Source organism: Protopterus annectens, chromosome 4.part0 (assembly GCF_019279795.1).
Source record: "Protopterus annectens isolate FY-2018-M chromosome 4.part0, PAN1.0, whole genome shotgun sequence".
Classification (NCBI taxonomy): Eukaryota; Metazoa; Chordata; order Ceratodontiformes; family Protopteridae; genus Protopterus; species Protopterus annectens.
This window is the reverse complement of record NC_056733.1, coordinates 1,780,137,623-1,780,154,340: the sequence shown is the minus strand read 5'-3', so window position 1 is coordinate 1,780,154,340 and position 16,718 is coordinate 1,780,137,623. Positions and strand designations below refer to the sequence as shown.

At 42.1% G+C, this 16,718-nt stretch overlaps 1 protein-coding gene across 1 annotated transcript; it reads left to right on the top strand.

The window, feature by feature from the left end:
* Positions 1 to 3,212: 3,212 nt before the first annotated feature.
* Positions 3,213 to 3,915, top strand: LOC122800489 (erlin-2-like). Its single transcript, XM_044069929.1, is given in 2 exon segments — positions 3,213 to 3,316; positions 3,318 to 3,915. Coding segments are annotated over 2 exon segments (702 nt in total).
* The last annotated feature ends 12,803 nt before the right edge of the window (positions 3,916 to 16,718 follow it).

Sequence of the window (16,718 nt, the reverse complement as noted above, 5' to 3'; positions counted from 1 at the left end):
ATATATATATATATATATCAACATTAACAGGTATAGCTGATTAGATATGTATGCACATATAGTTATAGATATCTACATATATATATAAATATAAATAGGTATATCTGTACACATAGGATGTGTATACATATATATATATATATATATATATATATATATATATACAGAGAGATCTACAAATGGCCATATATATGATGCACTATACAGATGTGCAGACATTCATATGTATGAATATATATGTGTATGTACATGTAGACATATATCTACATATGTATATGTATATATCCATATTCCTGTCATGTGTAAACATCACGGTTGTGTATACCTTCCCAGATGTATCTCACTGTATTTATCTGATATGTGTATATTTAGATATAACAGTATATGTGATGATTACAAGTACTACACAATTGTGGAAGTCAAAGCAATTGTTCAATACTATTCAATATGTGTAGTGACAGATATATTGGAAAAACAACAGTTATCTTCACAGCTGTCATGGTGTAGTGGTTAACTGTTGTGACTATAGTGTATAGGGTGCTGGGTTCAAGACCTGCAAGGGGTGCATTTTGTTGCTGGGCAGAATAAGGGCTGTTGGATACAGAGTGATTAAGGCAGTTTTGAGCAGTTTTAAGTGTGTTCGCGTGGGTTTGCATGAAGCTAAGTGGTGCTAATGTACGGTTAAATGTAAGGGCGTTACACCATGTAGGCTTTGCTTATCAGTGCACAAATCTACTTAGCTGTTAAATTTCAGCAATGCTGATGCCTGCTAAGCATGGCTCAGCCCTGGAAACCAGTGCTCACATCCCAGTCTGATAACATAGCAGGGTAATAACATCTGTAATAAGTGTATGTAATGCCATGTACAATACATGCGTCTATGTGCTGTCATTATAGTAGCAAGGGGTGTGAATGTCATGTCTGGGACACACAAGTATATAGACCTGTACAGCACTGTTATCCATGTGAATGTGTTACAGACAAGGGTAGCAACCCAGGTTACATGCCGTCACACTGGCATGTAGTGTATCATGGTGGTAATACTGTTGGCAGTGCTTTCTCAGGCAAGAGTAGTGTGCTAAATGTAGTACTGACAACAAGCACACCTGCAGGCATAACTGGACTCTGAGGCCTCACTGTCATGTTCCTGGTGGGTGAGCTGTGTCACAGTATATACCCTTACTGGATAATGATCTGACATGTGGAAAGTAACTGTAGACTACCGTCTGTACAGCACATGTCAGTGAGGGCTTCCAAAATGTAGTAATGGCATACATATTTTTGAAAACATCTTTCTGTCAATGTATTCATCCTACTGCATAGCTACTTTCCAAGCTAATGTCTGTCAGTCCCTGTGCAAATGTGCAGATGGCAGGTATCCAGCTTGGATACATACAGGCAACCTATGCTTGACTGACACTGACATGTCTGCCCAGCTGTGTTATAACTGGCACATATAGGAGACAACACCCTGTATGCACCACATGCCATGGGTACCTCCACTACACTGCCACAGTCAACAGAACATGCTTGGTACAGGTCTCCATCACATACACTAACCATGTGTTGTAATACATGTTGCATACATGCCAATTGGATCACCTCAGTGGCCATTTTCATTAGGCACCCAGAGGATTGGCTGATGCATGTCACTCTCACCCTTAGGGTCACCACAGTGGTGTCTGTCAGATTTCCTGATGGCACATGACAGGTGGCATGATACCACTGTACACACATCCCCTACACTATCCATCCCTCCATGGACAATAGCCAGGTACACACCTATGACAACCTGCAGCAATGCACCCTAGTGCTGACACATGTGTACGTATGCATTACTGAGGATAGCCATGTCTGTGTGTTATTACACCTGTAGTTGGGAATACCATGAGGGCCTTCACAACCACCACAACACCCATTGCTATAGTAAGATGTGGCTGCTGCTGTATCAGACATTACATGTACCCTGTAATGCTCCTCTCCCTAACGGCTACATGAGCCTTGCAGTACCAGCACGACAGTGTTGTACAAATGGCTCGATAAGCATGGGATACCCATTGAGTTCTGGCAAGTGTGAGTATGTGAGCATTCTTAGGCCACATACTCCTATTACAATACGCATTGCCATGCAGTAGTATGGATAGTGTTGTTGCTGCCCATAGGTAAGGCATGACAATGCCTGTGGCATGTGCATTAGATACATATCCCTGTAGTACCACTGTTGGGATGTACAATGGGTTGTATCGCAGTTATGGGCAATATGTGATGGTGGGTGTGTCATCATGGGTTACAGTGAGTATAATACCCACTGTGGGATGTGGGCGCTGTGTACACTGTCATTACACCATTGTACACCCAGTATATGTCCCATGTGCCACTGTATGGTGACCATTGTCAGCATCAGCCATATAGATAACTGATGCCACAATCCAGACCAGTTATGTACGTACTGTGTGCAGTCTTTGGACACATTGACAAGTTAATTAGCACTGATAGTCCCAGGTCTCTAAGATATGTGTCTGCCTGTTATGTGTCTGTTAATGTGTATATGATGGTATGTCACACTATGTATTATCCATATACAACCATTACATCCCCCATTACCATACTGTACATGTCTGGGGATGCTCTGCATGTAACATGTAACCTGGAACACACATCACCCTAAACGCTGTGTGGTGTGTGCAATGAAAGCCACACACTTCTGTAGCACTACATACCTAGGTAGGGGTCTAGTCCCAGTGTTACCAAGTAAGAGTGTGCATGCATGTGGATGGGTCTACATCAGGTTGCTGATTATACATGTCCCAGTGGGACACCTGTCCATGTGGCACAGGCAATAACTGTTATACAACCCTGTGACATGTGTTCAACTGTACACAGGATATGTCACAGCCATGGTGTCACCACAGTACCATACCCCTTGTGAAATATGACTGCAGACCATCCTCCTACTGATACATGTACACCTACAACACAAATGGATAACATTATGGAGACCACAATCATTCAGTGTTACTAACAGCTATAATGCATCCTGGCTGCACAGCTACACTACCTGACATGTATGCATTAAACATTACTCCTGACAACATGTTACACTGCAGTACATTGGTACACTGTAGTACAGTCACCATGTGCATCAGAACCATATTAGCCTGTCCCTGCATCAATGTTATCGCTTCCAGGGAACATGGGGTGCTTTCTCAGGGATGGCTCAGCTTGGTGCAATCATTGCTGTCACAGTAGCATTGTTCATTGGTTCACTCTTCTCTGCTATATATAAACTTGAAGAAGGGCACACTGGAGTTTACTACAGGGGGTGCTTTATTAACTTCTACCAGTGGACCAGGCTTTCATCTCATGCTGCCGTTTATAACTTTGTATAAATCAGTGCAGACAACATTGCAGACTGATGAAGTAAAAAATGTACCATGTGGTACAAGTGGTGGAGTGATGATCTACTTAGACCGAATTGAAGTTGTTAACTTCCTTGTTCCCAGTGCAGTTTATGATATTGTAAAGAATTTTACTGCAGATTATGACAAAGCGTTATTATTTAACAAGATTCATCATAAACTGAATCAGTTTTGCAGTGTGCACACATTGCAAGAAGCCTACATTGAACTGTTTGATCAGATTGATGAAAACCTCAAACTAGCATTACAGCAAGATTTGACAAGTATGGCACCTGGATTTATCATACAGGCAGCTCGTGTTACAAAACCCAACATTCCAGAAACAATTCGAAGAAACTATGAGCTCATGGAGAGTGAGAAGACCAAACTACTGATCGCTGCCCAGAAGCAAAAGATGGTAGAAAAGGAAGATGAGACTGAGCGGAAAAAGGCCCTAATCGGTTATTGTTTGAATGCACGATATCAAGAGTTTTTCATTTCGAATTACCATTGTTGACTGTCTTAAGTTAGTTGGAAGTTGTAATGACAACTCTGGATTGGTAATGGTCCTTCCTTTATACTATTCTTGATTATATACCTCTATAGTTTTCTGAGCTAACCAGTATGACCTGTATCTACCCTACCCTTTTACTCCTTTTGCACCTTCCCCTTTTTGTATTTACGTCTGACTGTACTTATTTGTGCTTTTTTTTCCAGGCTCCTGTCCAGGTGTTCCCTCACTTTTCTTTTCCTAAATCAAGAAATGTCACATATTCCTGAAATTAATCCTGTTAATAAACACCACCTCCAGATAACCAGTGAAGAAGCCTCTATCACCCAAAATACCTTTCAGACTGCCTGCTGTATTATCAAAAGGAAAACTCAGTGTATGTTAACTAAACTAAAATACTAAGTCTTTTACTATAATTTACCTTTTAACTTGAGTGAGTTTTTCTTGCCTTCTGTGTGAAAGCAGCCTACCACAGCCCGCTTCCACCCCTATCCCTTACTAGGTTCCTTTTTTTCCCCATTAATCTCTTCCATTTGCCAATTTAGACTCCCTTCAGTGAAGTAGGTATCCCTGCAATTCCTTCTGTCGCCACTAGGTGAGGCTACATACCTGCTTTTAGGCCTACTCTTACATTATACTACAATTTCTAGTGGATTTCTTATATAACTAGACCCTCTTGGTTCCTTTACCCTGTTAACCCATCCTTTATTGCCTATTCCATACTTGCACAGATCATTGCACTTTTTTTTCTTTACATTTAGTAAGGCAACAAGCTTGTCTACTCTATCTTTTTCTGTAGCCATTGCTACAGTTTCTGATTGTTAATAGTAGCTCCTCCATCCTTTGGCTCTTCCTACTCCATTCACCCTGCGGGGCTCACTCCGCTCCCCTACCCTACCCCCAATTCCCACCCACCTCCAGTACAGCTAACCTTATACGTCTGCAACCATACCCCTTCCTCTCATCACCCTATCAGTGACTTCTGCTAGTTAAGTGCCCCACCACCACTTCCTACTACTCCTTAAAGCAACTTTACACCTTATATGTCCTCTCCCTACCCTCCCCACTCTAATCATCTTTTTTGATAACTTTATACAGTTTTCTCTCCTACTGCCACCTTTATATTAGCCTATAGTATACTCTTTCCCTCAACTTACTCTACCTCTTATCCTACTCATCCTAATGGCCTCAATACAGAAGACTAAATACACAAACCTGTTACTCTTAACTACTATTCTAGCTTCTCTAACTATACCCTATACTCTAACCACCTATGAGCATTATTCACTTACTGAACATCACCACCCCCACCAGCAAACCCAATCAGTTTCTCATGTAAACTCACTCAAGCACGTAAACATAACCTCCACTTCTATCTATATACTTCCAAAGTATCATAGATCTACCCATGTTATTTACTTCCAAGACAAGAAAACTCTAAATAACTATAACAAAATTACCCCCTATTAGATGGTGATATTCATCCAAACCCTGGCCCCAATAATAAAATTACCAGTGACTCACACAACCTATCTTCTCATTCTACCTTTACCCCAATAAGGCTCTCTAACTCTCTCCTGATAGCCCACCTCAACATCCATAGCATTAACAATAAAATCACCCACCTTCATGCACTCTTAGAAGTGCACTCATTCAATATCCTTTGTATTACCGAAACATGGCTAAAGCCTTCAACTCAGGATCAGGAAATTACCCCTTCTTCTTCTTCTTTCGGCTGCTCCCTTCAGGGGTCGCCACAGCTGATCAACTGTTTCAATTTCTTCCTGTCCTCTGCATCTTGCTCTGTCATACCAACCACCTGCATGTCCTCTGTCACCACATCCATAAACCTTATCTTAGGCCTTCCTCTTTTCCTGTTACGTGGCAGCTTCATCCTTAGCATCTTTTTCCCAATATATTCTGCATCCCTCCTCAGCACATGTCCAAACCAACGTAATCTTGCCTCTCTGGCTTTGTCTCCAACCTGGGCTGACCCTCTAATATACTTATTCCTAATCCTGTCCATCCTTGTCACACCCAGTGCAAATCTTAACATCTTCAACTCTGCCACTTCAAGCTCTGACTCCTGCCTTTTTGTCAATGCCACTGTCTCCAACCCATATAACATAGCTGGTTTCACTACCCTCTTGTAGATCTTCCCTTTCACTCTTACTGGTACTCTGTCACAAATCACTCCTGACACTCTTCTCCACCCACTCCATCCTGCCTGTCCTCTCTTCTTCACCTCTCTTCCACACTCACCATTACTCTGAACTGTTGATCACAAGTATTTAAACTCATCCACCTTCACAACCTCTACTCCCTGCATCCTCACCATTCCTCTATCCTCTCTCTCATTCACGCACATATAGTCTGTCTTAGTCCTGCTGACCTTCATTTCTCTTCTCTCTAGAGCATATCTCCACATCTCCAGTGTCTCCTCCACCTGTTCCCTACCCTCAGTACAGATCACAATGTCATCTGCAAATATCATAGTCCACAGGGACTCCTGTCTGATCTCGTCTGTCAACCTGTCCATCACCATTACAAATAAGAAAGGGCTCAGAGCTGAACCTTGATCCCACCTCCTCCTTAAACGCATCTGTCACTCCCACCGCAGACCTCACCGCTGTCACACTACCCTAGTACATATCCTGTACCACTCTTACATACTTCTCTGACACTCCTGACTTCCTCATACAATACCACAACTCCTCTCTAGGCACCCTGTCATATGCTTTCTCTAAATCCAAAAAGACACAATGCAACTCCTTCTGACATTCTCTGTACTTCTCCATCAACACTCTCAAAGCAAACATCACATCTGTAGTGCTCTTTCCTGGCATGAAACCATACTGCTGATCACTAATCATCACCTCCCTTCTTAACCTAGCTTTCACTACTTTTTCTCATAACTTCATGCTGTGACTGATCAATTTAATCCCTCTGTAGTTACTACAGCTCTGCACATCACTGTTATTCTTAAAAAGTGGTACCAAAACACATTTTCTCCATTCCTCAGGCATCCTTTCACTTTCCAAGATTTCATTAAACAATCAAGTTAAAAACTCCACTGCCATTTCAACTAAACACCTCCATGCTTCCACAGGTATGTCATCTGGACCAACAGCCTTTCCGTTCTTCATCCTCTTCATAACTATCCTTACTTCCTCCTTGCTAATCCACTGCACTTCATGATTCACTATCCACACATCATCCAACCTTCTCTCCCTCGCATTCTCTTCATTCATCAACCCCTCAAAGTACTCTTTCCATCTGCTCAGCACACTCTCCTCACTTGTGAGCATGTTTCCCTCATTATCCTTTATCACCCTTACCTGCTGCACAACTTTACTAGCTCGGTCCCTCTGTCTAGCCAATTGGTACAGGTCCTTTTCTCCCTCCTTAGTGTCCAACCTTTTATACAACTCATCATACGCCTTATCCTTAGCCTTCGCCACCTCTCTCTTTGCCATGCACCTCATCTCCTTATACTATTGTCTACTTTCTTCATCTCTCTGATAATCCCACTTCTTCTTCGCCAACCTCTTTCTCTGTTTACTCTCCTGTACTTCTTCATTCCACCACCAGGTCTCCTTGTCCTCCTTCCTCTTTCCAGATGTCACACCAAGCACCTTTCTAGCCATCTCTCTTACTAGCTCTGCTGTAGTTAACCAGCTATTCGGTAACTCTTCACTGCCACCCAGTGCCTGTCTTAACTCTTCCCTGAACATCACCTCACAATTACCATTTTTCAGTTTCCACCATTTGATCCTTGGTGCTGCCCTCACACTCATCCTCCTCTTCTTGATCACCAATGTCATCCTACAAACCACTATCCTATGCTACCTAACTACACTTTCCCCTGCCACCACTTTACAGTTTCCAATCTCCTTCAGACTGGCCCTTCTACATAAGATATAATCCACCTGTGTGCATCTTCCTCTACTCTTGTATGTCACCCTATGCTCCTTCCTCTTGTTAAAATATGTATTCAACACAGCCATGTCCATCCTTTTTGCAAAATCCACTACAATCTGACCTTCTGCATTCCTTTGCTTAACACCATACCTACCCATCACTTCCTCATCCCCTCTGTTCCCTTCACCAACATGCCCAATGAAATCTGCTCCAATCACCAGTCTCTCACCCTTGGGTACAGTCATCACCACTTCATCCAACTCACTCCAAAATTTTTCTTTCTCATCCATTGCACACCCAACTTGTGGAGCATATGCACTAACAACATTCATCATTACACCATCAATTTCCAACTTCATAAACATCACTCTATCCAACACTCTTTTCACCTCTAAAACACTCTTAGCATACTGTTCCTTCAGGATAATGCCTATGCCATTTCTCCTCCCATCCATACCATGATAAAACAATTTGTACCCACCTCCGATACACCTAGCCTTGCTCCCCTTCCATCTGGTCTCTTGCACACACACAATATGCCAACCTTCCTTCGGTCCATCATATCAGCTAGATCTCTCCCTATACCAGTCATACTGCCAACATTCAAAGTTCCGACCCTCACTATCACAGTCCTAGCCTTTACCTGCCTTCGGCCATGCCTCCCACCTCTTCTCCTCCTTCGGCCAGCAGTAGCCCAATTTCTGCCAGCACCCTGTTGGCCAACAGTACTGGTGGCGGTCGTTGTTAACCCAGGCCTTGACTGATCTGGTATGTATATGTGCACTTTTGTCTGCATGTATGATTTGGCAAAATTTTACCCCAGATGCCCTTCCTGACCCTCCCCATTTATCTGGGCTTGAGACTGGCACAAAGAAATGCACTGGCTTGTGCATCCCCAGTGGATCAGGAAATTACCCCTCCTGGATATAATATCCTGATATGTGACCGCAAAACCAAAAAGGGTGGGGGTGTAGCCATTCTCTATAAATCAGAACTTCAAGCTACATCCTTCAATGTGTACCTACCCTCAGATACTAATGTTGAAACCCTTACTGCTAAACTTCAAATCAACAACTGTAAATCTATTTACATAATTTGCTCCTATCTTCCCCCTGGAAATAACATCAATACTCTTGAAAACATCCTTAGTTGCCTCTCTACTCACCTACCTCAGGAAACCATAGTTCTAGGTGACTTTAATATAGACTGGGCTACCTGTAGCTCTCCTAATCCTATCACCCACATAAATCTATACGTTTTTCCCAAATAGTAACCACCCCTACTAGAATCCATAAACCAGGTGGTAAGGAAACCACCCTAGACTGGATCCTTATAAACAGCCATCCTGACACATATAAACCAGGTACCCTTCCAGATGACATCAATGACCACACTCTAACTTGCATAACTAAACCAAAAACTCATAGCCCAAATTCAAATATTTTCAAAACCTCACACTCTAAAAAACATTTTTATCCAAGGGAGATTCCAAAATGAACTTAAGGCGTATGACTGGTCGCCACTACATCATCTTCAACTTGATGAAGCAGTGCCCTACTTTAATACAAAATTCCTACAAATTCTAGAATACCATGCCCCAGCTCGCACTACATGAATAAGGACCAAAATTGCCCTGTGGCTCATGAAAGAAACTAGACAAAAGATCCTCCTATGTAATAAAATTTGGGCCAAATGGAGAGCATCTAAAAACCCATCAGACCACATTTACTTTAAACAGTTAAGAAATGCCACCAAAAAAGCAATTTTGCTCGAAAAAAAAACTTTTACCTTCACCTCCAACAAACCCACCAGCAAAAACCTCAAAAGTTCTGGTCAAGCATTAACAGACTACTTCAGCCAGGGCACTCTAGAACTCCTGCTCCAGCAGCTATCAGCCATAATAACTCTAAGCAAATTGCTGATGCCTTCAACAACTACTTTACTGAAGCCATTCAAACTCTAGCTAATACACTACCCCTGTCAGCACTAGCCCTTCAATCACCACAAATAGCCCAGTTCCTTCTTTTCATATACAACCAGTACCTACATCCCTCATTTGAACCATCCTTCAAAAACCCAAACCATGCACCCCTTCAGCTGACTATCTACCAGCTGAATACCTGCAAATAGCAGCTAAAGCCATTGCCTATCCCATTTCCATCCTTATAAATAGAACAATTACAGAAAGCACAATCCCTTCCATCTGGAAAGTCTCCTATATCATCCCTCTACATAAGGGTGGTACTTCTACTGAGATTTCTAACTTTCAACCAATTGCCTTACTCTGTCCAATAGCTAAAATAATGGAAAAATGCATCCGCCAACAACTACTTGACCACCTCCTCCATAATAATTTACTTGCTGACGTTCAACATGGATTTAGGCCATTCCATATTATCACCACTGCCCTGCTATCTTTTTCTGACTGTATAAACAAAAATCATAATAATAACTCTCTTTCCTCTGCACTATTTGTTGATCTTTCAAAAGCCTTTGACATGGTTAACCATCACCTACTTATTGATATACTAAAAGCCCTATCACTTGACCCGCAGGCATTACTTTGGTTTAAATTCTATTTAGAAAACAGACTGCAAGTGTTGCTCTGGGATAACAATCTATCTACACCCCTCCCTGTTAATATTGGAGTACCTCAAGGCTCTATTTTAGGCCCTCTTCTCTTTTCAATTTTTATTAATGATCTAAATGCCAAAATTCCACAAGCCTCCTGCATGCAATATACAGATGATTCTACTTTAATATAGGTTTATAGGTTCATAGGTTCATACTAGGCTATCTGCCCTGGGGCAATTATAAGCCTAGCCCGATTCTGTATGACCCTTGATTTGAGTATACTGTGCCTTTTTTAAGGTTTAGTTTACTGTGCCTCTGTCTAATAGTTAAACGGGAGTAATCCCTGGGACAAACCTACGATCCCTCATCCACTTATCGAGAGTCTTCTTGAAGAGATTCAGTGAGGTGCTCTGCCTCACGTGAACTGGAATTCTATTCCAGACCTCTGGGTTATGAACCTGTCCTTCCAGCAAGTTCTATTTATTTCTGTGCTGAGGTTCAAGTCCCTCGAGCATGTGGCTCTAAGGGATTTAGATTTACTGAGGTGGAGCATGTCCATTAGTTCTGGATTTGACATAGCTTTGTATGTCAGACATAGATCACCTCAAAGTAGTCGGTATGCAACTGAGTAGAGCTGGAGTTTTTTTTAACTGAGCAGCATATGGCATCTGTTTGAGACCCTTGATCCTCTTGGTGAGATACTTTTGTGGTCTTTCTAATTGCTGCAGGTGTCGGGTAAGGTACATCCCAAATGGGGCATTGTATTCTATGATGGGCCTGATGAGGGATGAATAAAGGGGCACAATTACCTCTCTTGATCTAGATGTGAAACCCTTTCTGATGAGGTGGGCTATGTAGAAGGTCTTTCTAACCACTTTGGCAATGTGGTTTTCAAAGGAGAGATTGCTATCAACTTGGGGCCCCAGGTCCCTAATAACTTTCTCTGTACTTAATGGGTTTCCGCCTATGTGGTAATTTGTGGGCACATTGTTTTTTCCAAAGGGTATGACTATACATTTTTTGGCATTTAGCTTTAAACCATGGTGCTGGCACCAGTTATCTGTCTCTGTGAGACCTTTTTGAAGGATGTTTGTGTCAGCTGGAGAGTTGATTATGGTGCCCAGTTTGCAGTTGTCTGCGAACTTGGTGAGCCATAGTCCTCCACGTTGCCTGTACCTCGGAAAAGTATATACCGAACAAGAGTGGTCCCTGGACAGAACCCTGTGGGACGCCACTTGTGACCGGTTTCGAGTCTGACATGGCTCCAGCAACTCTCACTCTGTGGGTTCTGCCTTTGAGCCAGTTACCCATCTTGTGACATGGGGTTTATATTTAAGCTGGATAGCTTATCTATGATGCCCGAGTGGGGTATTGTGTCAAATGCCTTTGCAAGGTCCAGATAGGCTGTGTGGACTACCTTCCCTTCATCTATGGCTTTGGTGACTGTTTCAAAGAAGTCAACCAGGTTCAAAAGGCAGGATCTGCCCTTGACAAAGCCGAACTGGGTAGGATCTAGTGTCTGTAGGTCCCCAATGTCTTTGTTTATGAGCTCCATGATGATCCTCTCCATAGCCTTGCAGACTAAGCTAGTCAGGCTTATGGGGCAATAGTTTCCAGGGTCCGAGGCTCCACCTTTGTGGAGTGGGACCACTGTTGCTGTACGCCATTCTGTGGGCATATATCCTGTAGTGAGGCTGAGATTGTATAGCTGTTTTATTTGAGGGATTAGTTCCTCTTGTAGTTCATGTAGGATGCAACCTGGGACACCATCTGGTCCCATGGAAGCAGTGTTTTTTGCTTTGGAGAGGGCAGCCTTCACCTGAGCATCTGAGATGTTTGGGAGGCATCCCTCTGCCGGGATAGATACTTGCTCTTTTGGGGAGGGGTGAGAAGTTTGCACTGAACCTGTCTGCCAGGATATTGGCGATGTCTGTGGGTTCAGTGTATTTTTTGCCATTTAGAATCAACTCAGAACAAGTCTGGAAGTTGCATCCCAGGTTTCTAACATAACTGAAAAAAGCCTTATGATTGTCTTTGGTGTCCTGTGCAATTTTTCTCTCGAAGCTGGCCTTGGAGGATTTTATGAGGGATCGTAATTTTTTGCTAGTACTGATCAGAGATGCCTTCCCTAGTAGGGATTTTGCTCTATCATGTAGTAGCTTCCTCCTTCTGTTGTATAGTTTATTTATGGCAGGGGTCCACCAAACTGGACGTCTGCCTTTGGATGATTGGGTCTTGCTTTTGTTTGGGATAGCATGATCCATGCATTCCTGGAGATGTCCGTAGAATGCATTTATATAGGATTCTGCAGTTTGGGCTGTAGTTTCCACTGGCCCTGGGGCCTTGAAGGATTCCACTTCGGTTTTGAGAAGTGAGAAGTTCGCTTTTGAGAAGTTTTTCACTGTGGTTTTCTGGGCTGGGGGTGGGGTCGGGATGTGGACATCCAGTGAAATTAATTTATGGTCTGATCTTACCAATGAGGGATATACTTCTGGTGTGGAGCATAGAGTCCCCATGTTGGTAATGATCAGGTCTAGTATGTTGTCCCCTCTTGTGGGAGTGGTGACTGGTTGTTCCATAGCATGTGAGTTTATAATTTCTAGTAATCTTTGGGCTAAGGTGCTGGGGCTTGAGTAGTGCTTCCAGTCAATGTTTGGGTAGTTGAAGTCACCCAATATAATGGTGTTCGGAGAGATCTTCATGTTCTCCAATGTTTTCAGGAAAGCTGAATGGGATTCCTGACTTTGAGAGGGTGGTCTGTAGGATGCTATAAACTGAAAAGCAGTCTTGCCCACTGTTAGTTTAACATGGATGGTCTCCCAATGCCACTAACCTGGAGGTGTGGATATCCTTGATAAATATGGAAACTCCCCCTCCTTTTGTGGTTCGGTCCAGGTTTTGGGAACGAAAAGCATGATATGAGGTATAGCCTTCTGGCGTTTTGCAGCATTACCCTTAGTTTCTTGTTCCTTGTGCTGTCTATGGGGGTGGGTTTGACTATTGAGCCTTGCCTAAAGCCCAGTGGTGACAGGTGCAAGCGCATGTCATCCCAGGCTGACAGACACTGGATCCCCTTTGAATGATACCAAAATTTTAGCCAATTGTTAAAATCGATCATTTTGTCTTTGTACTGTGGCATCATTCTAGGTGAGGGTAAGATGCTGCTCAAGGTCAGGGTCATACCAGCCTGGGCTACATGATCAGAGAGCTCCTCTATGTCTCTTTTCATGTAGTCCAGGGAGGTACATCTCAGGTCATTCACACCAGCATGTACAATGACTGAGTCATATTTGTATTTGCTTTGGAGTGACCTGAGTGCTTGCGTTATGTGTCAGATCCTAGCACCAGACAGGCAGCTCACTGTGACCTTCTCATTATTCAGCCTTGTGAGTGGGTCGTCAGTGTGTCTGTCAATAGAGTCACCTATAACAAGAGTATCAGGTGTGTTATTCAGCCTTAAGGGCTGTGGCTGCTTGGCACACTGAATTTGTGGGTTATGTGCTGTGTGTGTTTTGTTTTGAGGTAGCGTTTGCTTGGATGTCTGCTTTGGAGGTCTCTGTTGCTTAGGTAGATTTTTATTTAGAGCCTCCAAGTATGTTTTTATGTGTTTGGTTCGCTGATGTGGTGGGACTATGTGATACTGGAATTGTGTTGTGTGAGGTTACCTTCTCCTCTTGACTGGTTACACCAGTTTTGAGATGAGAGAGCTCAGCCTCCAGTTTGGCTAAATAGTTGCATCTCTCACATATATTTGAACCTGTTTGGAGGAGGAGAGGGTTGTCCGTGTACATGAGACAGTTGTAACATTGCCTCAAAATTCCCAGATTCACCAGCTGGACTGGAGAGGATACCATTGACTGACCTTTGGACATGCTAGTGTAATAGGGAAACTGAATTTAAGACGGACCAATAGATGACAATAAGAGTAAGTAGTGCTTATGGTTTAATAGTGCTAACTTGTAGGATTACTTAATTGGACCAGTGAAGGGCCTTAGAATGAGAATATGGTGTTTAAATTGAGAGATAGAGCAGTTCTAAGGGAAAAAGTGAAGAGCAGACTTTGTGGAGCCAGGAATAGTTTAAACCCAATTCATTGTTGCACTAAGTTCAAAACGCAAAGGGTTTTAAGAGAGGAAGATGAAGGAGTTTTGGAATTGACCCAAAATGGCCAATAAAACTACAGTTTCAAGTCAGTAACCACTCCCACAGGGGCAGGCAGGCTGCTCAATGTTTTTTACTGCCACTGATCAACAGAGAGACTTTCCTTTAGCCCAAGCAAAAAATGGCCTCACAGAAACAAACAGTTAAAGAACAGCAAGCCTGTAACTGAACTTTTTTAAATCTCAGAAAAGTGGGAAAAAAGCAAGATTTTTTTTTTGTTTTTTCAGAGATAGCAGAGGTTAACAAGTATCAACAAGTTATAACAGTGCAGTAAATGACCCCACACAAGAGTGCTAGGCCAAAGACAGATAAAATGCAAGTTTTGAGAAAAAAACGATTTTAAAAATAAGTGCAAACAGGAAATTCAGTAAACAGCTCTAGGTTGTGCTCAAAATACAGTTACTAATGCAGAAATCAAATTTAACAAGCCAGAAAATGCTCAAAATAGGTGGCTATGCAGAAAAACTTAGCAAATAAACAGAGGAAAAATACTTAAAGTCTCAAAAGTGGCTCTTCTATGTTCTGCTAAGTCCATAACTTCACTCCAGACTCTCACCCAAATGGTATTTAATATTTTTGAAAATTGGTTCATGCAACATTGCCTCCTCCTGAACCCCCAAAAAACAAAATGATTGCATTTTGCTCCTACCCAAAAGTCACCACAAATTCACTTCACAGTAACCTATAACAATGGAACTAGCATATCTCCAGACACTACAACCCAACTCCTAGGAATTACAATAGACCACAACCTCAGCTATGATGATCATATTAATACTACTATAAAATCTGTCAAAAAAAATCTAGGCTCCATTTATAGAATCAAACCCTTCCATATGCCATTAGCTAGATCTATTATTGCCCAGACCCACCTTATCTCTACCCTGTTCTATGCCTCTGACATTTATACCAATCTATCCAAAAATAACCTTAGCAAACTCACAACCAGCTATAACAGCATTGCCAGATTTGCCACTGGTGCCCCATTTAGAACCCACCACTGCCACAACCTCAAACAACTGGGATGGTTAGAACTGCAGAACCAACTACTTTGTCAACAACTTATCATCACCCAAAAGATCTTTTACCACTCTAAGAATACACCAATCCTCACTAATCTGATTATCCCATACAAAAATCTTGCAGCACTATGCTCAGCTAATAAGCTCATAGTTTCCACTATTAAATCAAACAACAAGGCTGGGGACTCACTATTCACTAACCCAGTAGGAAAAACCTGGAACCAGCTTCCAAATGAGCTCTCAACTCTTTCTTCCACACTGCTTTTCAAAAAATATCTTAAGGGATATCTTAAAACACACTGGCTATGCCCCTGCTCTAACCCTGACTAATATCTCATTCCCCATCCTGCTCTCCCTATACTTCTCTGCTCTGTCAGTCTGACACCTACCGGTGTTAACTAGTAAACTAATCTCTATATAGTATTTAACGAGATTTCCTTCATAGAACTCTATAAGAGTTTACTTACTGTAAAAGTGATAGCCCTCCTCTACACTAGATGTAAACACACGTTTGTACATCTGTAAAGCAGGCAAAAAAAAACAATAATTTTATATTATGTTTGTTTTCTGTATTGAGCTTAGCCTAAGCCTTACTAAAGGACTCTGTATAAGTTTTTTTATGTATAACCCTGTATGAGTTTTTTATGTATAGTCTAAATAATGTACTACAAATCATGTTACTACTGCATATAATGTATATTATGTCACCGCCTATGCTTGGAGCTTTTCTCCCCAGGCCTCTACTGAAAATGGACATATATCCAGTTTGACTTGCCCAGTCAACAAATGTAAAATAAATAAATAAATAAATACATAAATAAATAAATACGTTCCCCATCCTGCATCACACTTGGTAACATGCACTCATTAATACCACTCATTAATATATCATTCCTCTAAATGCCTAGATGAGTGATCACAACACAAGACCTGTTGCTCCATTAGCTCCTTGGTTTGAGTGGAGCAAGTTTTACATGGCTTCACTGCTGTCATCCAGTGTGTGTATGTCCAGACATTTTGAGCATGGCCCCTATATGCTTGGGGCTACTACGTTCACTCCATAATGTCATGCACTGGAGTGCCATATGTAAGTATTTCTCAGTACATGCCAGATCTGTTGCTCAATCAACT